Genomic DNA, 27,973 nt, shown 5'->3' on the forward strand with positions numbered 1-27,973 from the left:
TCCCATATACAAGAAAGCAACAGAAACGTAAGTGCATTGCTTTGCTCTCTGGCATAAATCCTCAACATCTCCTGCTCCCCCTGGGATATAAACATTCCAGGAAGGTGTAAAGAAGAAAAGAAGGCAAACAGCTGAGTCCCAGCTCAGACCCAGGAATTTATAGGGCTCCACTGACCTGTGGCTTCTTCTTGTCACTTGTGAAGAGTATGATGGTTCTTAAGTTAGTTATAAATTCCTGATTTTTGTTCAAGGCAAACACTATTCATTCAAAGGAATATCTCATCTTCCCTATACATTGAGTTTTCCCCTCAAGTGCTGCTGTTGGAGTTCAAAGTGTGTAAAATGTCTCATCTGCAGAGTATGTCTTCACTAACATGTTTCAGTGTCATAAAATCAAGATTCTGAGCCAGGCAGAATCTTGGTGGAAAATATTTCCACCAAAAACATACTAGTACTCCTGGAAAACTTCCATATCTATAATAACTAAAAAAAATAAAAATCTTAGAAACATTGTACATATTATATTAAATTATTTTTAATAAATAACATTGGTTTACAGCATTGTATGTAATTTCAGAGTATAGATTCAAATCTCCTCAGAAGTATGTCACCAAACCACCACCAAAACCCATCATTATTCACCACAGTCCATTGGGGTGGGCTCCCCTATGAGGGGGTGTGGGGGCTGCGCTCTCCCATGCTCTCCTCCTTCTCAACCCTCTTAGGCAGCCTCACTTCTGCAATCAAATTTTAAGGGTTTGTATGGAAGACACAATATGCTTATGAATTGATCAGTTCCATTTTTAACCATTAGATCACACACACACACACAGTGAGAGCAACATACCAGCAGCCACCTCTACAATCAACAATCTCCAGATAAGGCTGGGAGCAGGAAAACACCTTTCTTAGTATCCTCTGTAACTACAAGGAATCACAGTTCACAACAGAATTCTAAAACAAAAGTTACTGGCTCCAAAGACAACCAGAACCAGGCAGGTAAGACAGATGACCGTAGTTGCCAAGGAGAAGTAGCAACCAAAATGTGCCTGTCCGCAGGGCACAGAAACCACTGACCTACAGCCAAATGTTGCCAGGAGAGCACACAGATTAGTGAGGCCAAATCTTGCCCTTTTTTGAGATAAGCCACAACTCTATATATTTTAAAGAACAGGGTTGCCAATGTGAAATGCCAGCAACTTTTTTTTTTTTAATTAAACACTGTGCAGGTTGTAAAAACATGTTAGTTCATGGGCCATCCGTCTGTCATATCTATTTATCTGAAATTGTTCATCATAGTCCCTCTAACCCTACCATCAGGGAGCAATTCTAGATAGACTATAACAATACAAAGTTAATCACATCAACCACCTTCCTTAGGCCAAATGAACGGGTATATCAGAATATAGGTGGTCATGATCTAAATGGACTACAGCCAAGTTCACTCTCCTGGATCAATGGTCACTTCAGAGTGTGAGAAGTGGACCAGGCTGAGAATGCGGGGTGTCTCTACAGAAAGGTGACCGCTATTCTATACTTTTGGCAAACACCTTTATGGAATGCTAAAGTTGTACATTAAGGCCGGAGGCCAAGATTCTGTCATGTCATACAAGTATAATCCGAAGACTTGGATCCTGACCATGCCTCTGAAAGGGCTAATGTTTTCACTCAGTAAATCATGCTCAAAAGCCTAGATTCCTAGGGCTGGGCCCATTGCCCAGAGCCCCCCATTTAGCCTTGTTATACCTCTGTGCTCTGGTCCAGAAGGTGAAGGGCAGTGAGAAACTCTCATTTACTACTGCATGTCCCCCTAGGAATTTTCTCCAGTAGATGCTATTACAGGTCTGGCTGTGCTCATCTGGTCACCTCTACTGGACCTACATAAGGTTTTACAAGAAAGAAAGTTCTAGGTGCTGGATGAGGATAGGAAAATCTCTTAAGGTTTCTGTAGCGTCAAGTGTAGGGTTGAAGGTAAAGCAGATGGTTAGACAGGTAGAAATCTAGCTACAAATGCATTTATTAGCAACTTCCCCTTTAACAGATCTTAGTTATATCACAGGACAGGGCTTGTGAAAGAAAGTGACTTGGGATTCACAATTGGAAGCTAATGTTTTTGCTACAGAAAAGAAGACCATTAAAAGCAAAAGATGCTACAAACTTGTAGCAAAAGATTCCAACTTGTAGCCACATCCTGAAGATCAGCCAAGACAAGTTAATCGAGCCTTGTTATCATTCTAGTACATTCAGTGACTTATAGTAGTAAAAAAATAACACATTTTTCTTGGTAGTTTGTCCTGTTGAAAGTTTATACAGATGAAGTTACGTTTAAGTAAAGCTTGCTGCACTCTAGATAGTAAGGAAAAAACATGTTTATAATTATCCATGGTTAGTTGTCTAATTCCACAATATCCATGAAAACTGTCAACATGAAAGTACTAAAAGGCAAAACTTTATTGAGACAGAATGGGCTGTGAATTGAATTTAGATGAAAGAAAAGATAACTGAAATAAAATTAACATGAAAAATGTTGAGCAATTATTTTGTCATAGACTTTGAACAATAAATGGAGACTTGGCCAAAAAATATTAATCACTTATATAATCAGAGGACAGCTGTAGTACCCTGAAGCTTTACAATGTCTAAGTGCCTGCCTCGTAAGTAATGTAAATGTTAGGTTTTTTCCTTTCAAATCAGTGGAAAATTTCATGAAGTATTCATGTTACGTGTGCAATCAAGTTTGATGTGAAGAAGTAGTGAAGTGTTTATTTTTTCTTTTAAACTTGAAAGAAACAAACTGTAATTTCTTCACCACATTTTCACAGTCAAATGACATTGATTTCTACTTTATTAGTCTAAGGAAATTTTTGTGCATACTTAAATAAATCAAGTCAAAAATCAGGAGATAATTCTCTTACCTTTAAGAACATAAAGATTCCCAAAATATGGTGGATTATGTGTACAGTCCCTGGACCCTGGTACTTTGGATAGGAGCAAGACTCGTCGTGATGGATAAAGAACAGGGCTAGATGTCAAGAAATCACCTCCAAGATTTCATAAAAAGTATCTCTAATGACTATCTCATACAAGAATCTGTGTGACTTAGGGAAGAGGATTCCATGTTTGCAAAACTGATAGAACAGGGCCAGCATCTTTCTCACCATATACCTTTATCCAAACTCATACATATTTTTTTAAAGAATTATTTATTTATGTGTACAAAACTGGGGTGCAGGCCACAGATGGAGGGGCAGTGAGAGGATTCACCAGAGACAGAGTGGGGAGCAGAACGGGCAGACTGATGAAGTACACTGCTGAGGGGAGCAGCGGGCGAGACAGGAGAGGTCTGCTTCACCACGTGGCTCACCTCAGGGGCCCGGGATCAAACTTGCACTGAAGTGGCTGTGGCTCACTTGCAGTGCTGCGTCCTAACCCATTGTATAACCAGGGAGGGCCCCTCACACATTTTTAACATATACCATGCTTCTTTACTATACAGGGGCAGCATTTTAGAGAACTTGAAATCTTCCTCCTCTGCACTGTACTTATGCCCCTTTATCTCCAGTATAGGCCTCTGAACACCAGTGAGCACTTTTTTTTTTAATGTTAGTCTTATATACTTGATTCTTTTGAGAGAGCACAGCCACTTTTCATCAGGAGCTCAAGAGATTTGGTAACCTAGAATGACAACCCTGTTAAGAGTTGGCAGGATGTTAGGATCCTTGGTAGCTACTCCTTGATTCAGAGCACCCTCTTTTCTTGGAGGGGTCCTCAAGAGTCTACAAGATTCCAGTGTTCCCTCTGGGTGAGGTTACCGCTAACACAGCTGTCAAATGTCCTCCTGGGCCTCTCTCCTACTGCACCTGAGTTTCTTTCTCTGACAGTTCTCCTGGGTGATGCAATGATGAACAATTAGCTGCTCCATCTTTAGCATTCAGCTGGCAGAGAGGAACAATACAAAGCCAAGGGGAAGTAATAGAGAGTAAACAGGACTTTCAAACATAAAACCCTTAAGCGATACATTTACACTTTCCCTCAAAAGGCAGCATATATATTTTAAAATTCCACATATTGCAGAGACCAAGGTTTCGTTTTGCTCTTTCTGTCTTTTGAGCAGATCAGACAGTTTGAGAACAGAATACCTGATATAATGATACAGAGCTTGTCATGCACTGCCCACTTCGAAAGAAGGTGAAAATCCATCATTGATGTTATGTTTAAGAATGTGGTGCAGAATTTCTATCAGAATTTTGAAATGTGACAATGAGGAGGCCTGGCTCACAATAAAATCACCATTCTACAGTTTTGAAAAAGTAAAAGAGAACTTCACCACTTTTCCACAGATAAGATGGAAAAGGAACAAGCAGATGATGCAAGAACTAAATCCTGCAAAATACTTCAGTTTTTTAAGGCTGAGTGATAGAATCCTAGTACTCCATAATGAGAATTTTACTTATTAAGAAATTTAGATTTCAGATTTTGTTCATTCAAGAAAACATGTTGCAGAAAGAGGAGATTCTAGGTCTCTAAGCCATTCCTTACCTTATTTCACTTACTTTATGCAGTTCTAAGATAGAAAATTAAAGCAGTTCTACCAGATGCATGTCAATTAATGAGCAATTATTTCCTGACTCTTCCTACATCACCCTATTCTCTTTCCCCTATTATAATATTGGTGACGTCTTTATTCCACAAATTAATGTTCTAAAATAAATGTTTATCTACAGGTTTTTTCATCAAGTTTTTTTTTTTTTTGGCTCATGCCTGCTTATTAATAACTATGAAAATTATTAAAGAAAATTACTGCATTATTAGTCTTGAGATACATGTCACTTCCTCTAGTGCATGCTATGTACAGTGCTGCAGTTAGAATTTTTCACTCTCACCTTTTGGAGGAACTCTGTATTCACAGCAAGGACTGTGGTACAACGCCAGACAACAAGCGCTGAAGCCCTTCTGGTTCTATTTTAAAAGAGATTGTTTTGACAGCTCTAATAGTAGCTTAGAGAAATGCCAGTCAGGTAGCTGAATCTGCATTTCAAAGACTATCCTTCAGGAGCATGTTTATTAAATATTAAATATGAGCATTAAGAATTTCATACATTTTACATAGAATATTTTGGTTCCAACACGATTTCCTCACTGAAATCAACAGTCAGTCCAATCCTTTGCTACTATCTGAACTAAGTTATGCAGCAGATGAGACATTTTCCTGTGAAAATCAGCAAGTTAACTGAAACAACCTCTCTGCAACATGTACCACTCTCCTTTTTCCAAATTACTTGCTGATGATAATAAAGTAGTGGGTTAAGGAAATTAATTTTCTTTATATTAAAAAAATTTAATGATGCTTGTATTCACTATGAAAGGGGTTCACCACATGTTGAGAGCGACATCCTGAGCTCAAGAGGAAAAATCAGATTCTATTTCCCTCTCTAAAAGGAAGTGCCTGTGACACGGTTTTTACAAGTGATGAATTAAGGAATTAGTGATTAGATCACAAGCACTGGGGCAAATATTTTAGTCAAACAAGTTTATATAAAATGTTACTGCTGTAGCCTTCCTTATAAAGATTCAGACAGGATTAAAGGATTTACTAGAGAATACTGATGCCTACCACTGTGATTAAAAGTATTCTATTTTTTTTCTAGCAGAGATTTATAACTACAAAAAAGAGAATATATAAACTGAATAGTCACCGTGTACAAGTTCACATAATCTTTTGAGAACCATAGATTTTTAGAAACCGGCTAAGCATCCTGTTTCTAACATCCACGCGCTACTGAATCTTGCTATCTAAAATGCAAAATATTAGAAAATGTGACGATCTAAATTTTTCAATGTGCATCACTGTACTTGAAACAGTGCCTGGTAGGAACCACATGTTAATCATGTATATTTGTTGAACTAGTGATACATAAGATGGACTCAAAATTTGAGAAATTGTAGGTCTGACGTAGTAAAAGTATAAACTGGACCTCTTGACAGGGCCAAAGAATGATTTAGTGAAACCAAAATGGAAGAAAAGGGGTTGAGATTTTAAAAGGCAATTTTCAAGTTACAGCAGTTACAAGTGATAATATGAGATCATAACTGGGGGGTTGAAGGCCAGTGGAAGAGGTCACTGAGCATGTGAAAGTAAAGTCCCTCGGGGACCAAGGTATTAAGATATGTAACAGGTGGATGACAAAGTCTGGAGTGGGGAGAAAGACAGTACTTAGGCCACATCTTCTTTCACTGAAAGAAGCAGTTGGTAATTACTGGAATATGATACATAGTGATAATCTGACACAGTTTATTATAATAGCATTGGAAGTAGAGTGTGATAGCTAATGAGAAGAGCTCTGTTATACGGAAAACAGGACTTGACACCTGGGTATTCAACACTCAGGCATTCCTTTTAAAATATAAATAGTAAAAGTGTGCAAAATGTATACAGTAATAGAGAATACTTCAGAGAGTTGACTATACAGTATAAAATAATGCACTTAAAAATTGTAGAACAATATGGAACACAGTAAAATCTTTAGATAATGGAATACTGTGTTAAGTGACTTCATTGTTAAATAAAAAAAAAAAAGAGAAGGAAAAAAATTGTAGAACAGACAGATTGTGGAATACAATTTAGAGGCCAAAAATAAATATACACTTCTAGTAATCTACAACTCAGAAGCCAAGAAAGAGAAAAGAAAGTCTCTTCAACAAATGATGCTGGGGAAATTGAACAGTCACATGCAAAAGGGTGAAACTAAAGTACTATCTCACACCACATAAAGAATTAACTCAAAATGGATTAAAGCCTTGGATATAGACCTAAAATCATACAATACATACATGAAAGTAGGCAGAAGACTCTGTGACACTGGCTTCAGTGATGTCTTTGTGGATTCAACTCCAACAACAACAAAAACAGAAAAGAATAAAACAAATAGAACCACACAAAACAAAATAAAAAAATCTTACACAGAATAAAAACAAACCATCACTAAAACGAAGACACCCTACTGAATGGGAGAAAAAAAATTGTACACCCTACAAAGGGCTGATATCCGAGATCTATAAATAACTCAACAAAAAGAAAAAAACCGAAGCATACGAAAGAGTCAAATAGGCACCTTTCCAATGAAGCCACGGTAATTTAGAAGACAGGGAAAAGTACCTAGAGAATCTATGACCTTAGCTAAGGAGATTTCTCATAGGATGTTATAAGTGCCAACCAGCTGCTCTTAAGGCTTGTTGTTAGGGAGTAAAGGAAAGAAGCTAAAGAAACACCGTTTTGTTTTCAAACAAAATTGAGGACAGTCTCCTAAATAGCGGAACAATTCCTCAAAGAAAAAATGGTCTAGAATAAATATCGGGTTCATATCAAGTCCAGTAAAATGTGGGCTCAGGGTAAAACACACATCAAGGCTATTGTACAGATTTGCACAGAACTTCTCCACAATAAAAGAAAACCTCAGGGTGTAACCCCATAGAACCTGACACGCACCCCAAAGGGGAAAGGGTTTATCTCAAAGAGATGCAAGTGTAACTTTCATTTCTTGGCATGTTATAATTTGATACACAGACAACCTTCAGTGTGTTAAAAGTTGTAATAGCTTTGACTAAAAGGAATAGGAGTAAGCATCCCTCTTTCACCCTGACGTTCTATGAGCAGAAGCAAACTGGGAAGCAGTCAGCTGGAAATGCAGGTCATTTCTGATGGAAAAACAGAGATCACTTAGAAGAAACAAGAATCATGAGAAACAACACATTAGGGAACAGTCACTGAATACAGAACCATTCTTGTCTGTGGAGTCCATGGAAATGGTGACATATAACCAGCCAGGTTTCAGAATTGCCATGGACTAAGTAAGGACTCCCTCATCTTTTCAAATGGGAATATTTAGTGTGGTTGTCCTGTCTCACTGTGTCATGCTGGACATGTGGGGAGCAGAGAACTTATCTTTACAGTTTGTAAGGGTCTGGATCAAGAAGTCACACATGATTTGATGCACATCTCAAGATCCTGGCTTTAACTTGATGCCTGGAGATTACAGGAAGGAATGAGTGTGTTTTGACTGTGGAAGAACGTGAACTTTTATACCCATAAGGCAAATGGGGACATCCCAGATTATCTGCAAAACAGCTGTCAAGAATCCTTACCATTCTTCACTATGTATGTCAATCTTTTCATCAACAGCTAGAATTTACTGCTTGAAGTTATGCTGACCTCCTAACTTGCACTGGCCAACAGAATGTTGGAGGGATTATGATAGTGAATTCCAGGACCTAGACTAACAGAAGTCTGGAAGCTTCTGCTTTTCATTCTCAATGGAGCTCTGAGACATCATGTAATCTAATATGGTCATCCTGCTGGACAGACTAAATGAGAGGCAGAGACAGTGCCACATGTGACAGCCATTTCATTCCAGCTGAAGTAAAAGACATCCAAGGAAAGGCAACATGGCTCAATCAAATCTAGACAGGCCTCCAAATGATTACAGTTGCTTGAGCAGGCCCATGAGACAAGAGAGACCAGCCCAGTTGAGACCAGGATGGCTATCAACATAAAAAGAAAATAAATGGTGCTTCCTTTAATGCACTAAGTTTGACATTTGTGCTGAAGCAATAGATATAAAGTGTGATGATGCCTGTGGCCAATGTGAATCCTCAAGAGAACAACATCAGTTGAGAAAGATAATAAAATCAGGCAAACAAGATATGTGAATGTGTAAATTTCTTTCTTCAGCTGCCCCTACCCTTGGCCAACTGGTTCATGAACCAAGTGACCACAGAGATAGAAGTGAATATTATACGTGGACCCAGCAGTATGAATTTCCATTTGTCAAGGATGATTTGGTTCCAGTAACTGCTGAGTATCCAAAGTGCTAATTGCAGAGACTAGCACTGAGTTCAGTATATCACGTTCCACAGATGGATTAGCCAACCAGTTAGTTGCAGTTGACTGCACTGAAATATCACCATCATAGAAAGGGTAATGCTTTGTTCTCAGTGGAACAGCTCTTGGACATGAGTTTGTCTTCCCTCTAACAATACTTCTGCCAAAACCACCATTTGTGACTTGAAGAAATCCTTACTTACTGCCATGATTATCCACATAGCATTGTTTCTGACCAGGGAACTCAGTTTATAGCAAATGATGCTTGGCAATGGTTTTATGTTTCTTGAATTCACTAGTATTTATACATTTCCCATTACCCTAAAACAGCTGCCTGATAAATTCAAGGAAAGACCATTCAAAAATTCAGCTAAGGTACTGTGTGAGATAGCAGTAGGGTTAGAATAGTGTCCACTAGGATGTGGAACGTGCTCTGAATCAACAAGTAACCATTGCGCTCTTTCTCCCACAGTCAGAATTCATGGATCCAAGAATCAAGAAGTAGAAATGGTGATGATTCCTTAAACTCTTTTTTTTTTTAACTTATTTATTTATGCATATAGAAGTGGGGATACAGGCCAGAGGTGCAGGAGCAGTGAGAGACTTCATCAGAGACAGAGTGAGGAGCAGAACAGATAGATCAACAAAGTACACTGCTGAGGGGAGCAGTGGGCCAGACAGGAGAGGTCTACTGCACCCTTGGATCACTCCCAGGGCAGAATCGAACTCAAACTGAAGCAGCTGCAGCTAGCTTTCAGTGCTGTGTCCCATTGCGCCACCAGGGAGGACTGATTCATCGAACTTTTAACCCTAATGTTCCACTAGCAAAGTTCACTGTGGCCTCCTGTAACCTCCTCTATAAAAGCAAATTGGAGCACCAACAGGGACTGGGGCCAGGGTCTGTGAGGGGAGGAGGTAAGTCTCTTCACAGGCACCCCAGGGCAATTACAGACACCCCCAGGAGCCAGAGACAATGCCGGGGATGACCATATGGCTCTTCCCACTGCCAACTCATACCCCAGTCACCTGTTGAACACATTAAGCTCTCATAGTAAATTACGATATTTCCTTCCTAAACTGTGGGAGCGCCTGGGGATTGCTGGGAGAAAGGTCAATAGCCTCCCAGTGCACCCACATGTTCCTAACTTACTGCTTCTGAGTTTTTCCATCTCTTTCTGATGGTATCTGGCTCTCCTGCTTGCTGAGACACTGGTCCTCACTGGTTTCACTCTAAATGTGGCTGTTCCCTCCAAGCATTTATGCTCAGTACTCCTGAAAGAAGTGTTGATTCAAGGATCCTGTCTGGCTGCCATCTTTCCCCTCATGTGCTTTTTAAAAATAGAGTAAGGGAACCAAGTTATCAGCATGGTATAAAAATCATAGAGCACTGTCTGATTGCCTGTACAATTTTTTTTAATGTAAAATTATAAACTGTTAAGATCACTGCAGGATCTTTTGTAAAGAATAGTACACATAAATAATCTACAAAGATTAAATAACAGAACAGTAGCATGACACAAGCTATGCAACCTGTATCGACAGACACAGTACGGGTGGAGGGGAAATGCTCTGAAAAATCAGACTTTATGCTAACTTATGTTATGTCCTCCCTTTTTTGTATAATCGTAATATCAAAATATTTTGAGCAACCTTCAGCTTACAATTGGATTGCCTCAGCCTTAGAAGGCGCTACCTGGCCCTGACAAGCAAGGTGAGAAATTATTCTTGAAGTCAAAAGTCATTAAACAACTAGCTGATTAATAAAGACAAATGGCTGTTACTGCAAAGTCTCCCACAGCCAGAAAGAGGAAAACTCAAATCTTATCACTCTATCTCTCAAAGCCTTCTATTCAGTTTCTAAATAACCACTCAAGCTTTCTACTATCCAGTCTTTGGATATGGAAATTCACCCAAGTCGCCTATGCAGAGCTAATCAGATTTTCTACCATCTAGACTTCAAGAAAACTCACTTAAAATTTCTAACAAGTTTTTCAAGGAACCTTACCTTAATCTGATTTACAAGAAATTTCCTCTTCCTGCCCTCACTTTACTTTACCCCCCTAGGATGTCTCTAAGAGAATGAAAGCCTTTAAGTAATAGATAATGTTTAAGGGACTTTATTTTGGTTAATCTTCACTGTGGTAAATATAGTAATATTAGTCTTAAACTTTGTGAATCTATGTACCTGTTTTTAACCTTGATAGATTGATTTTAAAAATGTTATAATTTCAACTGAAGGTCAAAACGACCCCCAGACTATTCTTAGCAAAAAGGTGATTGTGATCTCAGCCCATTTCATATGCTAATGTCATCCCTCTGGCCTGCCTGAAGTGTATAAAATAAACCTCTGCTAAAGGCAGAGCAGGAAGACTTGCACCCAACTCCCATTCCCGTGTCTTCCTCTTGCCCGCTCCCCATTTTTCCTTTTCCCCCCTTTTTCTAGGAATCTCCGCTCGCCAACGCCATTCCCACCTGGAAACCCTGCCTGTTGTTCTCCCCAATAATCCATGATCGGGGACAAAGTCTCCGACAGTAGCATACAGGATAAAGATAGTAAAAAAGAAAGAGGACAATGAGGGAGTCTGAGGGGCACTGGAGAGACTGAACTGGGAAGAAAATGTGAAGAGAAAGGACAGAGGATATGATGACTATAGACAGAACTGTAACATGTCATTAAAATTAGCTAGGATGGAGAAAATAATCTTACCAGGGGGGGGAAAAAAAAAAGCAAGAAGAAAGGTATTATATGAGGTAATAAAAGTGTTAATGATCTCCATGGGTGAGAATCTTTTCACAGTGCATAGCAAATCATGATATTATACATTCTAAGTATCTTACAATGTTATTCATCAATGACACCTTAAGAAGTTGGGGGAATAAAAGAAAGACAGACGGGAGGCTATTTTTAAGCTAATCTAGTAAATATATTGTAGGTTGGACAAATTAAGGGGCAGTGATTTATTCTATGGTGATGGAACACAGTTCACTATAAAAGGTCATTATCTCTAAAGCATTATTTATGAAAATATCCACTGTATCTATTTTTAAGGGATAAACCTACATATTTTGTAAATTTAGTTCTATAAAATTATAGTTCTATAAAACATTTGCATGCCCAAAGTCAAACCTAATTTTTTAATTAAGATCACTAACATAAAGCAAGATCATGTTTTTCATAGTCAATGTGGTACAATAAATGGGACTAGCCAGTGATGAAGCTGAAAATGTTCCATAGAAATACTTATTCTTCTATATATTTCATTAGCAACAATGATAATAAGGGGCTTGCTTTTTTCAAATCTTGGGGGTGGAAAATCTAATACTGTAATGGTCATAGCTAAGGAAAGTTGGGTTTAGAGTCTTAAAGTAGGAAAATATTTGCCTAACCTAACACTCATGTTCCAGATTAGAAATTCTGTAACCCAGGCTATAGAAAGCTGCCAAGCACCGTGACTTGCTTCATATACTGTAGTTCTCAAACTTTTACATTCACACATGCAAGAAATTCTCCTTATTCCACAGTGATTTGCAACCAGCAGAAATGGTCTGACTGAACATATGGTCATCGTGTGTATAAGGGAATACCATTCTTTGAGTTACTTAAAAAGCAATTCACAAAACAATCTACCCCACATCAAAATGTAGTTAACGTGTACATGTGTAGTATACCACTAGACAAAAATCCCCAAAACTTGGAGCTGTTCCAAACAAACCAAACAAATACAAAGTATCTGAATCTAAAAGCCAAGTAACACAGTAAAAAGGCGACACAATTTAAAATCCAGATTAAATTTTCAGTAAATATTCTAGAATTCTCACATAGTACTACATTCTGTGAGCATTTTTAGTAACTAAAAATATTAACAATTCTTTTTTGAAGCTGCTTGATGAGAGAATCTGAGGAAAGCAGCATTGTGTACTAAAGAAGATGAAATGGAATTATTTTATCATTTTATTTATCTGTAAAAAAATTGATGTCAGTAAAATAATTTTGAAAACTATATATAAATGCTTTCATCAAAAAATATAGATTTCCAAAAACACTAAATTTTAAGCTTTCTTTTTAAAAAAAAATTTAAGTGTTCAAAATATTCTTAAATGGGGGGAGTCTGTTAGGTTTGGAGAGGGAGTGCCATCTACAGATTTGGTGCAGTACCCACCACGCTGGGTACTTTAAACCAGAGGTGCACAAAGATGGTGGGAGTGAGGTATCTTGATGTTCATCATTATTTTGACTTACAGTCAGGACACAGTGCTCCAGGAAGGGTAACTGTTTCCAGCACACTCTCCCTCAGGATGACTCCTTAAGCAGCCCATCATCTGCTTCTTCATGTGAACCAGTGAGTGATTTCCCAGCACCCTTCCCAAATATTTACCCATTAAAAATGAAGAGGAAAGAGGCCTTCCCTGGTGGCTCAACGGGTCAGGACGCGCAGCACTGCAAGCTGGCAGCAACTGCTTCGTGAGAGTTCGATCCCTAGCCCCGGAAGGGCGGCAGACCCCTCCTGACCTGCCCGCTGTTCCCCTCAGCAGTGTACCTCATCAATCTGCCTGTTCTTCTCTCCACTCTGTCTCTGGTGAAGACTCTCACCACCCCTGCACCTCTGGCTTGTATCCTAGTTCTGTATGCATAAATAAATCATTTCAAAAAAAAAAAATGAAGAGGAGAGAAATTAAGCTGACTGCCTCATCCCATAATGAAAGGTCAGGGAGTGTCAATCAAAGGTAAAAGAAAACCTAGACAGGGAAAAAGGAAACCCCAGCTGGAAGAAGATGAAGAATATTGAAAATTTCCTCAGAAGAAGCTTAAATTCTTACGGGAGGAAGCAAAGGCCTAAAACTCAGCCTGATCCTACATCCCAGGCCACGCTGGGAAGGAACTGCCGGCTTATGCAGGAAGCAGTTTGGAGGAGCAATGGTACTTTGAAGTCACAGATACGGCAGCATCTCCTGTCCTAACTGCCAGGCAGTGGGAAGTAAGACCACAGAGGACTTAAAAAAAAATCTGGAGAACTGCAAGTAGGAAATATTTACTTATTGTGGGAAGCAGCTTCTTTTGGTGTCAGGGATGACATCTCACATCACAGCAAATCATAACAAACTGCCCATTTTGAAGGCTGGACATGAAACAGTTGAGCCAAATGAGAGGAAATGGCTCCAAATGGTTCTAACGGGGCAGGGAAAGCTCAGATACATGCAGAACAGCTGCTCTAGTAGCTTCACCATCATCATGGGATATCTGCACCATGTGACAAAATGCTGCAAAGGTGCTACAGAGTTGTCGAAGACTGCAAAGTCATGTACAGTCAAGGCTGGACTTGCTTATCACCTGAAATCATAGAATGGGCCTATCACTTTCTTTCCAGAGTCAGGACAATCAAAGCACTTGAGAGACTAGCTTGAAGTCAAAAGGTGGGAAGCATACATTACCTTTAGGAGCTAGCCTCTGCTGAGCTGTCCAAGGATGGTGTGAGAGGAGATGCTTCAGGATCCGGTAACTGGTGATGAGGAGACGATACATGCTGGGGTTCAAAAGTCAAAATAATGATAAACATCAAGATACCTCACTCCAGTACCATCTACACCATTTGGATGTCCAACATCTCAACTGAGAATGATTTACCTGCAGTTTGTGTCAGATCTTACACAGTAAGGACTTAGTCACACAAGACTGCTTCAATTTCAGATGCCAATTACTAGTTCCAGGTTGTCACCTGTAACTCACCCACTGGCTATTAATTGGGGTTTCCTCCACATCTATATGATTCAACAGAAGAGCATAAACTGGTACAAGGAAAGACTCTTCAATAAATAATGTTGGGGAAACTGCTCCATCATGTGCAAAAAACTGAAACTAGGGTATCAACAACAAATCGTTTACATCATTCACAAAAGTCAACTCAAAATGGAAAAGACTTGAATGTAAGACCTGAAACTATAAAACACATACAAGGGACCAAAAGCAAACACTTCATGATATAAGCTTCAGTGATGTCTTTCTGAATTTTCTAAACAATTGGGACAACATCATACTAAAAAGTTTCTGCACTGGGAAAGAATCTATAATACAAACAAAAAGACATTCTACTAGTTAGATAAAATATGTGCATACCATATATCTTATTGCGGTGGATATCAAAGACTTACAAAGACTTACAAAGAGTTAGTACAAGTCAAGAGAAAGAAAACAAATAACCCAATCAAAAATGGGAAGAAAAGCTAAGTAGGTATTTTGCTAAAGAGGAAAAACAGATAACAAACAGGCACATGAAAAGATGTTCATCATTTATCATCAGGGAAATACAAATCAAAACCACAATGATATGCTACTTCACCTCTGTGAGAATGGCCTATATATAAAAAAAAAAAAAAACAGAAACAACAAATGCTAGCAAGGATGTAAAGAAAAGGAACTCATAACACTGTTGGTGGGAATGTGCTCAGCCCCTATGGAAAGCAGCATGGAGGTTTTTTGAAAGATTAAAAATGGATCTGCTATATAACCCAGCAATTCCACTCCTAGGAATCTTCCCAAAGAAACACAATAACACTAATTTGAAGGGAAACCAGCACACCCTTGTTCACAGCAGCACTAGTTACAACAGTTAAGATATAGAAACAATCTAAATGCCCCAATACAGAGTAGTGATCAGGAAGATATTGGGTTGATATACATAATGGAATACTACTTGGCAATCAAAAATATAAATCCTTGCCATTCATGGCAACAATGGTAGAGCTGGAAGGGATTATACTAAGCAAAATAAGTCAGACAGAGAAAGACAAATACCAGATGGTACCACTTATAAGCAAAACATAGAAAAGTCAAAGGGTCAGATAAAACCAAATTTAAAATATGATTATAGGGTGAAGAATCCAAAAGGGGAGGGAAGGGAAAGGGAGAAGTGGGGAGGTATCCAGATAAGGAGGGAGCATGATGGACCAGGGTAGTAGACTGAGGGTACTTTGGTGGGGGCTGCACTATGGTGATAATACATGAAGTGGAGAACAATCTAGTCCCAAAATACAAACAATGTTGTAAGCCAAACACCACCTCAATTTAAAAAAAAATAATAAATATACTCTAAAATGTTATACTGTAACAGTAAGAATAATAATACTCAATGAAACTTAATGCTATCTTCAGTAGGAACTTTTTTTAATAGAATAAAGGAAATTTGTGACATACAATTCCAATATGAAAATAACTACTGCCAGTTGACTTTATACCATTAAGAAACCACTATAGATTCTACACCATTTTTCTATTACACCTAATCACTTGATAGATCTTCCTGCTAAATGAACTAGATTGTTTTTTAAAAAAATTTACAGTAGAAGATAAAAATCTAAATTTTGTTTAGTACTTTAAAAGCTTTCTTCCTCGTTTCCCAAAACATTCTAATTGTGACCATCACTAGAACTTAGTTTACAACAAATATAGATGAAAGTGGTTAAGAGGTAATCACTAATATATGCTTATGTATCACAAATACACACATAATACATATCAAACTTACTGTTAAGTTGCATGGATAGTTTTCCTCTGCAAATTGAGACTGAACACAGAAAATTCCAGAAGTCATAAATAAAGAAAAAAGCCAAATCTCTTGTTTTTCCAAAAGGTGTACAGAGCAGGCAGCAGACTTTTAAATGTAAACTTCTAGTACATACATGCCTCTTATTTTGTACCAAAATTTGAGTAAATATTTTCCAAGGACCAGGGTGGGAGGGTATGTTTTTTTCCCTCAAATTGAAAACTTTTGCCAATTAAAAAAGAAAGACTTAAATAGCTCTAATTATGAAAACAGTTCTCAAAAATACAGTTGTATTATAGTCAACTTGTTAATTCCATATGAAAATTTCAATATAATTAGTCTGTCACGTATTCAATAAATGTTAAAGGAACACTGAAAAATTATATTATGAGGAGTAATTACAAATGAAAATTGTTTATTGTATCAAAATTACGTGCACCTCTACAAAAGTTAGGGCAATTAATATAACAGCTAAAGCATATTAGCTAAGTTCAAACTTTGTCCCTAACGAATAGTTCTTTGACCAGTTATACTATATTATAAAATAAATAAGTTCTATGTAAACAGTTATTATTTTGTTGCTATTTTTTTCAAACTATAAAGTTCCTGCACTTACAAGACTGCAAACTGATAGCTCTTCAATTACATGTCTGCAGCTAATGATCTATAAACATCAATGGAAACAATATATAGTTCCAATCAGATATAACTTCCTTCAATATAATAACCTCAATATAATAACCGAGAACTTGTAACTGAGTTCAACACGTAGCCACATTTTAAGTTACGGATTTGAAAGGATGAATTAAGAGGCACATTTTACAAAATAGATGCAGTGTAACATCTTATTGTTTAATTTAGTCAATGAAATGTGTTTGATTTTATGGCTATCTGGCTTACTTCCCTTTCTGGGCAAGTTAGTTTGTAATTCCTACTCCTTATTCAAAAATCTACAGACTTAATTGTAAGAAAACTTAACTTGGCAATGTTAGTCAAAGACACTCTAACTAGCACCATAAGAACAAGTGCACTAAATTTTAACACTATTCATCAACAGTTCCATTTTCCTGAGTTTACGTTTGTTTTTTGGCATGGGTTTAGGATATAATCCATTCTTCAGGAGGTGTTCCTTGCTGAGGCGAATTTGAGCACCATGCTGAAGCTGGAAAGAGCATAAAGCTTGAAGTGGGCGAAGCAAAGTCTGTTAAGATAAAAAACAAATACTGAAAAATGTCAGTGGCAAATCATGATAATCTATTTATATTTTTGTCAGAAATTATAGTAAATTTTAAATTAATTGGTTCCAAACTATGAAAAGCACTAAGATTTCTAATAAATATGTACTGATTTCGAAGTGATTTCTTTACATTCACATCTTACATGTCACTAATTAATTCCCCAGGAACAAAATAAATCCTCTATGTAAAAAAAGAAAAAAAAAAAAACATTAATTTCTAAAAGGTTATCCAGTATGAAATCTGTGTTCTATGAATCCTCTCTCACCCACCACACCTCTGGCCTGTACCACAATTCTGTATGCCCAAATAAATCTTTTTAAAAAAAAAAAAAAAAAAAGTTTATAAAGTAAAATTTCAAAAATAGAGTAAGTTCTATATTAACAAAACCAGGCCCAAACTCAAGGGTTCCAAGGTATAAAATGTTCTGGTAAATATTATAGAAATGAAAGAACATCACTAATTTTAAGTGCAAAATTTTGCCAATCTATCAGGAAGATTCAGCAGACAAAAATGTTAACTCTTAAGAGTCTGGTGTCAGGTTACAGAGAAGAAAGCAAGCACAAAGCAATGACATTTGAATTCAAATCTGCTTTCACCACTCACATCATGCAATAGATATGCCTTTTCCCACGAGATACCGCCTTTTTATCAAGCTATTTCCAAGTGCCTGGAAAACTGATAAAGAACAAAGGATGAGGATGAATCGGCAGGCTAGGAAAGCTATTCCATGCCAAGTTCTTATTTTGAGAAGACCTATTTTTAGTAATGAAGCCGAGTGAAAAATTACTACTCTCCTCCATCATCTTACAGTTTTATTCTGTTTTCCATAATAAAAGGTTACCAGTGGAAATTGTAGTAATACCAGTAAGAGGATATAACACTAGTAAACACTTATGCACATAACATAGTAGTATCCAAATATGCTTAGGAAATGACAGGCCTAAAGAAAGAAATAGACAACAATGTGATTTAGAGGACTTTAATCTACTTGAGCCAATAGATAGATCACCTAGAGAAAAAAATGAATACAGAAAGATTAGATTTAAATAATATCACATCAAGTGGACTTAATTGATATATTCCACCCTAAGGCAACAGAATGCAGTCTTTGCAAGCACACACCTATACTTGGTCACATGAAAAGAATGAATTTGGGCTACTGTCTTATACCATACACACAAGTCAGCTCAAAATTGGTTGAAGATTTGAATGTCAAAACTTAAAACCATAAGAAAACAAGCAAAAAGTTCCTGGTCTTTGTGACAATTTTTCCATTTGACGCCAAAAGTAAAGCCAAGTAAGCAAAGAAAAACAAGAGGACAACAGTAAACTAAAATGCTTCTGTGAAGCAAATGAAACCATAAACAAAGTGAAATCACAGCCTATTGAAAGCGAGAAGATACATGCAAATCATATCACTGATAAGTATCATCTCAACCAAAATATATAAAAATGCGTATAGCTCAATTTTTAAAAGTCCAGAGTCAGTTTCCCAAAGAATATTGTTTTCCAAAGAAATATGTCTCTATCCTAATAGCCAACAGGTATATGAAAATGTGTTCAACCACTGATCCCATTAGGGAAATGCAAATCAAAACCACAATGAGATATAATCGCCACCTGTTAGATGGGTATTAGAAAAAGGACAATAAATAACAAGTGTTGCAAAGGATATGGAGAAAGGGAGCTCTTGTTGGTAGGAATGCAAATTGGTGAAGCTATTTGGGAAAAAACTGTAGAGGTTCCTCAAAAATTTAAAATAGAATTATCACATGATTGAGCAATTCCATTTCAGAGTATTTATCCAGAGAAAATGAAAACAAAATCTTAAAAAAATACATGCTCCTCCTAATCATTTCAACATTATTTACAAGACCCAAAAGACTGACCCAAACTATGCATCCATTAGAGGATAGCGGGATAGATAGAGGAAGTGTGGTATCATAACCGCACATATGATGGAATATTATTTGGCCATTAAAAAGAAGGAATTTTTGCCATATTAAGAACACAGAAACTTAAGGGGCTAAATAAAATAAATTAGGCAGAGCAAGACAAATGCCAGACAATCTCTCTTACATGTAGAATCTAAAAACAAAAACAAAAACCCAATAAATTTAAAAATAATAATAATAAGCTTATAGATGCAGAGACCAGATTGGTGATTAGCAGAAGTGGCGGAAGGAGCTGTGTCTCGGAGTGGGAGTGTGTAAAATGGGAGCAGTGGGTTAAAAAGTGCAAACTCAACCATAACGTACATCAGTCATGGAGACGTACTGTACAGCATGGGAACTATAGCTATTAATATCATATTGTATATTTGAAGGTTGGTAAGGGAGTAATTCTTAAAACTTTTCATCATAAGAATTTGCAGTTATATACCTTATGACTCTTAATGAGACATTTTTGTGATGATCATTTCAAAGTCTATACAAATATCAAAACATTATGCTGTACACCTGAAACTACCACAGCAATTATATCTATTTTTTTCTTATTTATTTATATATTTTTACACTGTTGTTCATTTTTGTACGATGTTCTATTTCTCCTCTCAGGTACTGTCGCCACAAAATTACTACCCAGCAAGACACCCGGGAACCATCACCACACTCTTGTGCTCTTCCCGCCCATAACCCCCTCCCATCCTCTACCCTGCTGAATATCTGAGATTTATAGTTTGCCTTTAGTTTTATCTTTTTTCTTTATTCTTATCCCTTGTAGAGTTTCCCTGTATCTCTCCTATAAGTGAAACCATCTGTTATTTTTCTTTTTTCCTTCTGACTTATTTCACTGAGCATAATCCTTTGCAGGTCCATACATATTGCCACAAATGACAAAAAAATTTCTTTTGTTTTCTGAGTATTGTATATACAACACATTGTCTATATATATACCACATCTTCTTGATCCAGCCATCTGATTAGAGATATTTAGGTTATCTCCTTATTTTAGCTATTTAAACAGTCCCACAATAAACATGAGAGTCCAGGTTTCCTTTTGAATAAATGTTTTTGTGACCTTTGGGTAGATTTCTAGGAATGGACTTGCTGAGTCACATGGTAGACTCATTTTTAGTAATCTGAGGGTCCTCCACACAGCTTTCCACAGTGGTTGGACCAGTTTGCATTCCCACCAGCAATGTAAAAGGATTCCTTTTCTCCACCTCCTTGCCAGCATTTATTGTTGTTATTTTGTTCGTTTGAGTAAAGATTTATTCTTTTTATTTATACTTTCAAGAATTGGAGTGTAGGCCAGAGATGTGGAGGATATGAGGGTTCACCAGATACAGAGTGAGGAGCAGAACAGGCAGATAGACTGAAATACACTGCTGAGGTGAGCAGTGGAGAGATGAGAGGTTTGCCTTGCCAAGTGTGTCAGAGACCTGTCCAGGGCTTCAGGTAGCTTCATAGTGCTGAGCTTAACCCCTTGTGCCACCAGGAGGCCCCTGTTGTTAGTTTTTTTAATGTGGGCTATTCTTATTAGTGTTAAGAACATAACACAGGTTTGCTAACATGACAGTATATAAATCAATACCAGGAAAAAATATTTTCAAAATTATAGAAGCATTAGTAGTAGTAGTATAAATCACTACTAACATTAAAGTTTCTATTTATGATTATAGTCAAGATCTAAATCTAATTGAAGAAATACGAGATTTCAGCTCATAGAGAATTCATTCTTGGACCCAAGATGAAAAAATTTAAATCTATACAGAAATAACACTTTATTTTTCCCTCAAGATTTCCTAGGGTTGGTGTTGGTTGATCTTAGGGCACTATTACAACAACAAAAAGGAAAATTGAGACTATACAGAAAGCAAGTTTAAAGAACAGGACTAGGTTTTATCTTCCTTTTAAGACACCTACAAATAGTAGTGTTTTGTCTCAAGAACATGCAGGCAGGGATGGTGGTAAATAAACTGAAAGACAAATATAGGGGTATATTTAATGCTATGTAGGTGATAAACTTAGAGTGGAGGGACAAAAGTCTGAGAAGATTCCCTGGTCTTCAGGAATAAGAATCCAGGATACTGGCCCTCCCTGGTGGCGCAGCGGGTTAAAGCACAGCACTGAGAAATTAAAGCCCCTTCCGCATGAGTTCAGATTCCCGCCTGCCCCGGAGGTGACCACATGGCGTGGCAGACCTCTCCTGACCCACCCGCTGCTCCCCTCAGCAGTGTACTTCGTAGATCTGCCTGTTCTGCTCCCCACTCTGTCTTTGGTGAAGCCTCTCGCCGCCCCAGAGCCTCTGGCCTATACCCCAATTCTGTATACACAAATAAATAAATCTTTAAAAAAAAAAGAAAAAGAAAAAGGAAAAAAAAGAATCCAGGATCCCTCAAGAAATTTTTTTTTCTCAAAGAAGAGAGAACAGAGAAACAAAAATTGCCTAGACTTAAATCATACAGCTACTACATGAACACACCCAAAACCTACTCATGAAAGCCACTCTTTCAAAGAAGAAAATTCTCCAACTCTGAAATTCCCTATGACTTAAGGTAAAGGAAGAGGGAAAAGGCAACTCAATTCTTACGTCTGGCATTCTTTAATTCTCCTGGAGGGCTTTTCTCAATTTTTTTCATGGAAACTAACCTAATTATCTATACTTAACTTTTATACATTACTGACACTGCCTTCGAAGGCAAACTCTCACAAAAATAATCATAATGTATGACTGAGGGGGGAGTGGAAGGCAGGAAAGAGTACTATGTATGTGTGTATATGTGTGCATTTATAAAAACTCCATTTAATTATGCTCGTTACCCTGTGTTACCTTTCTCAGTTGTATTAATCAAAAATTTCCCATGATTAAAAAACTGAAAAATTAGGTTTTATTTTTCCTTTTGCCTAAAACACAAAATTTTACAAGTTTCAAAAGACTGAGTTATTAATGAGCTCACTGAGATGTTATTCTTTATGGTTGATTATAAATTACATATAAAATCATCAGGTTTATGGAAATTAAATGAAATGATTGCAGGATATAACTTTCATATTCTGCAGGTGTTTTTCTAAAAAAAAATCACTTTTTTTACACAGTAAGCAAGACTAATTAATAAGGTAAACAGAAAATTGGTACACCACTTCCAAGTAAAAACACCAGTGCAAAAATGTTAAAACTGCAATAAAATGTTCTTACTAAAAGAGAAATAAATACAAATACTAAAAGGAAAACCTTGCTCCCCCTCCAAAACTGTATTTAATGTTGTGCCACTTAAAAGCAATTTAGCATATTACAAATGCTGTTTATCCAGCTTACAATGAATATTTAAATAATGCATTTGGAATGTTAAACTAGGAAAAACACCAGAGGGGGAAAAGGTTATAAAAAAAGAGTACATTTCTATCACAGATATGTTCTACATGTCAGCTACAAATGTAACTTACAAATGTAAGTTATGCATTTCTAAGTTTTCTAGATAAAATCTAACCAAACTCCTATTTTCGAGAAGCATGTAACTTTCCAAAGATGTACCTCTTGTATGGAGTTATTTTTCTCCAAGATGGAAAGGGCAACAGCCGCACACTCCAGCGTAGAAAGGCACCTGTTTGTTGGCTGTGTCCGAATGACGTACTGACTAGAAATGCTAGTTTTTAACTGCACCTGAAACCAAAGAAAGAATGCAATATTTGTTTTAAACTTAAGCTACAAAATGTTTTTAAATACTGATTAATTTAGTTTCCTTCCCAAATTGCCAGTTTAGAAATATTACATGGGGTCCTCCTGGTGGCGCAACAGGTTAGGATGCAGCACTGCAAGCTCTCTCGGGAGGTGACCCACAAGGTGCAGCAGACCTCTCCTGACCCGCCCGCTGCTCCCCTCAGCTGTGTACTTTGTCGATCTGCCTGTTCTGCTCCCCACTCTGTCTCTGGTGAATCCTATCACCACCGGGGCACCTCTGACCTGTACCCCAGTTCTGTATGCATAAATAAATAAATCTTTAAAAAATACATTATATATGTTAGTACCTTCTATGTATAGTATTTTTTTGTTACTGCTATTTTTGAACTGCATAGGGCATAAAAAGAGTATAACCAAGTATATAATTCTACATACATACGACACAGAACATACATAATATATATATTATGAAGAAGAAAAGATTCATAACCTTCTTCCAGAGAATAGGGACTTGACAAAAAATGATATAAGAACAGGAAAAGTTAAAAGTGTTCAACATGATATAATTTTTAAAGATTTATTTATTTATGCATACAGAATTGGAGTACAGGCCAGAGGTGCAGAAGCGGTGAGAGGCTTCACCAGAGACAGAGTGGGGGGCAGAACAGGCAGATCAACGAAGTACACTGCTGAGGGGAGCAGCGGGTGGTCCAGGAGAGGTCTGCCGCGCCATGTGGGTCACCTCTAGGGCAGGGATCGAACTCATGCTGAAGTGGTGTTAGCTTCTTAGTACTGCATCACCAGGGAGGGCCTCAACATGATATTTTTTTAAGAAGCTCATTCCTTTCTTATACTTTATTTGAGATAATGTCAGTTGACATTATTGTGTGTGTTTTGGAAGTGGAGATCTTCCCCCCACCCCCTTTTAGGTGCTATTACCATGATTTTCTCAGGGCATAAGAATAGATATTTTAGCAGAAAAACGTACGAATGACAAATGGTAAAAGTGTTTAGCAAGACATAATACAAATTAAAATCATGATTTCATTACCATATACATTTACTCCTGCATGAAAGATAATGAAACAATGCAAGTGAACACACAAAACGAAAAGAAACAACAGAATGGTGGTCACCAAAGGGGAAGGGGATTTAGAGTTACGGTTAAAATCAGTAAAGCGGGTTAATTGTATGGCATTGGATATATACTAAGTGACTTTTGGTGGTGACTGTAGTGTAATGCATTCAAGTATTGAAATGCAAAGCTGAATACCTGAAAAGTTTAAAAAGAGAAACAAAAAAAATAAAGAAAACAAAAGCAAACTTTTAAGATTATAGGACAAATGGTGGTCACCAGAATGGAAGGGCAATGAGGGGGGAGTGTAGGCAAATTAGTAGAAAAAGGTCAATTGTATTGTGGTGGATGCAGGAAGACTTTTGGTGGAGATCATAAGGTAACATACACTGATGACAAATAACGTGGTCTACTTGAAAACCATATAATGTTATAAACCAATGTCACCTCTGTAATTTGTTTTTAATCACAATGAAAGATAACTATATATTCACTGGGACAGTTAAAATCAGAAAGACCAGAATTGCCAAAGGGGGGAAGATATGGAGCAAATGAAATTCCCATATACTGTTGTGGGTTAAAAATAGTTTAAACCTTTTTGAAGAATGCCCAATTGACTTTTTATTACTTTATGTTTACTCTTCCTTTAAATTCTAACATAACCTTATAGGATATGATTACTATTGTTATTATTAAATAATGTATTTATATTGATCTAGTTGTGAGTATATAACATACACACACATACATATGTATCTGTAAATGTATAAAATCTCTTTTTAGATAAAAGTAGAATACTAAATACACTTTCTCCATAACATAATAATTTAGCTGAGATCTGATGGGTAAGACAGAATAAGAAGTGAGAAAGGTAGTAGAAAATCAGATGTCAACATTGTGACCTTCTGATTCCTATTTTAATTAAATGAAACCCAAGTAATCTTAGATTCATAAAGTCATGCTCCTAGCCCACATTCTGATCAGAATCACATTTAAGGTTGTGTGAGCAGATGAGAATTTTAGCTTTTGCTCATAAGATATGTACTCATAAGGGATTGGAGGTAGTGATACCTAAGTCTTAACACACAGCAACTTATTAAAAATCAGATGTTCTCTTTAATTTTCTAGTACTCTAAGGTCCTATGAGTCTCATTTCTTTACCACTTAAAAGTCTCTGATTCATGGCATCTTATCCCTCAATCTCTTTCCTCCTTTGGTTCTCTCGTAGACCGCCATAATGTGACAAACACGGTCTTCTATTCTGATTGTTCTTTTTTCAAAGAATTCTCTACAACTTGTATCCTTCCTTCTCAGAAAGAAAAGAGGAGGAAGAGAAGAAGCATAGAGTAATGGAATGAAGCAGAAAAGTGAAGTGAGCATCATGAGATTCATTACAGCATGTATTATCTTTTAAAGTATATTTGACTGATATTATTTTAGGAATGGTCATATTAAAATGACTGAGCATTTATATCAGTGGGAAAAAAAGATACAGAACAGAAAGAAAAAGAGATGAGGAAAAGATTTATCTAATGACAAAGGAGTTAGCAAGTAACTGTAAAAATAATTCTTAGTGTTGATTAGAATAATTTTTAATGATGATTATATATACTAAGAGTATTGATATGAGGACCATCAACTGCTGCCTTCAATACACAATTCCAACTTGTGACTGAAAGTGACATCTGATTACAACAGAACCTTTGGACAACATGCAAAATTCAATGTGAATTTCAGTTTTTAGAATGAATTATTATTTAAACAAGATTTCTATTTCACTGAGTTTTATTTCTCACTGTGGCCCACATGGTTGTGTGACAACTCAGAATCTGAAATTTATCATATATCAGAAGATTTCAGAATATCCTTCAAGAATATCTTTCCAGGATTTCCAGTACCTGGGTATGTTAAAAGAGTACAAAACAGATCTGTCATACTATGAACATGTATGTTCTTAGACCATGCACATGGTATATTCTCCCAGCTCTGATGAAAATACCACTTAGCTCTCATTTTACACTGGGCTCAAGTAATAAATGAGCAAGAGTAGAAAGATAACAAAAGTTTTCTCTTGAGGAGTCACAGGCATCGTAAGAATATGTCAGAAATTGCCTTGTTCTCTTAAACAAAAACTCAAGAACATCCATAGCAACATGAGCTACTCTGAGAAAAGAAAAAAATAATCTGGTGATAGTGTACACACTCACACACTGAAAACCAGGACTATTATCAGGACTTTTATATCAAACATGACAATAATTAATCACTTATTCTCAATCACATCATGGTTTTAGCTTCTCCTCACCTATAAAAATCAGGTAGCTACAAATTATGGTACTGAAAGCTAATTTTTAGCAATAGATCCTAAAACTATTTGTATATACAGGTAATTATAATTCTATATTTTAAATTATAAGTATTAATAATATTTATAAGAATATTAAAAGGATTATCTGCTTTTATTCTACAACATTCTAACACTATTCTCTGTAAGATAAAATCTGAGAAAATCTTATATCTAAATATTTTCAGCAATTTCTTTTAAGATATAGAAAAATTCAACCAGAGCAAAACTCAGCATATTGTTGAAATCTGTATCAAGAACATAAACAAGTTATCTTTTCTAGACATTATACTTTAAATCAAAGTGACATTTTTAGAGCACTCATTTGGAAAAAACTAAAGGGAATCAATGTCATACATTTTTTTTAATTGTACAGTTGTAGAAGGAAGGTAAATGTCACAAAAACCTTTTCTACAACCACTATATCAGTCCAATCATACACAGACACACACACACACACGCAATTTATGCCACAATAAAAGTGAAGATATCAAAAGCTTCTAAACTGTCAATCCAAGAAACATGCATTATCTTGATACCATGAAAAGCTCTAGGATCTTATGATTAACTATGTCACTTTTTCTATTATCATCTAAGACCTTTAAAGTTCTATTTTTTAAGACTTTAAATATAGAAACCATTTTTATACTGTTGAAACCAGAGTAAATATATTGTGTTCCTTCAGAATAAAATGTTTATATAATGTTTTATAATGACATATCTCATAACATGTTTCCATTTAATTACAGCTTCTAAAAGCAATCCTACAAAAGATAAAGTGTCTTGCAGACAAAGGGTATTCATTATACAACTTATAAAATTAACTTTTACTTAAGATGAGTGATTTTGGAATTGTTTAAGAATACCACATTTGAGTTATGCACAAACTATATCTGTAACAATATTGTATGTATTAGTTGTCTTTTGACCAAAGTTCAGCTTTAGTTGTAAAATTTAGCAATACAGGAACTCCCTGGCAGGGCAAGAGGTTAAAGTAAAGCCCTGTGAAGCAAGCCTTAGCCACTGTAGCAGGAGTTCGATCCCCAGCCAGGGAGCTGACCCACAGGGCACAGCAGACCTCTCCTATCTTGCCCACTGCTGCTCCCCTTAGTAGTGTATTTCAGTATACATGCCTGCCTTGTTCCCCACTCTGTCTCTGGTGACTCCTCTCACCCCTGTATCTCTGACCTGTACCCCAGTTCTTATATACATCAACAAATAAATCTTTAAAACATATTTTAGGGCCCTCCCTGGTGGCGCAGCGGGTTAAAGCAC

At 36.8% G+C, this 27,973-nt stretch overlaps 1 protein-coding gene and 1 pseudogene across 1 annotated transcript in view; one reads left to right on the plus strand and one right to left on the minus strand.

Moving 5' to 3' along the window:
* The first annotated feature begins 11,385 nt into the window (after window positions 1–11,385).
* LOC101628555 lies at window positions 11,386–14,219 on the plus strand (annotated as a pseudogene).
* Window positions 14,220–16,797: 2,578 nt separating this feature from the next.
* The window catches only part of DTWD2 (DTW domain containing 2), a 52,296-nt gene continuing 41,120 nt past the window's right edge, over window positions 16,798–27,973 (minus strand). Inside the window, exons 5-6 of the mRNA XM_004686652.2 lie at window positions 23,133–23,261; window positions 16,798–17,617 (exon numbers count right to left, since the gene is read on the minus strand). Of these exons, the coding sequence (XP_004686709.1) occupies window positions 17,447–17,617; window positions 23,133–23,261 (300 nt within the window). The 3' untranslated portion in view covers window positions 16,798–17,446. The remainder of the gene's footprint in view (window positions 17,618–23,132; window positions 23,262–27,973) is intronic.

This window comes from Condylura cristata, unplaced genomic scaffold, assembly GCF_000260355.1.
Source record: "Condylura cristata isolate star-nosed mole 26May11 unplaced genomic scaffold, ConCri1.0 scaffold00021, whole genome shotgun sequence".
Taxonomy (NCBI): domain Eukaryota; kingdom Metazoa; phylum Chordata; class Mammalia; order Eulipotyphla; family Talpidae; genus Condylura; species Condylura cristata.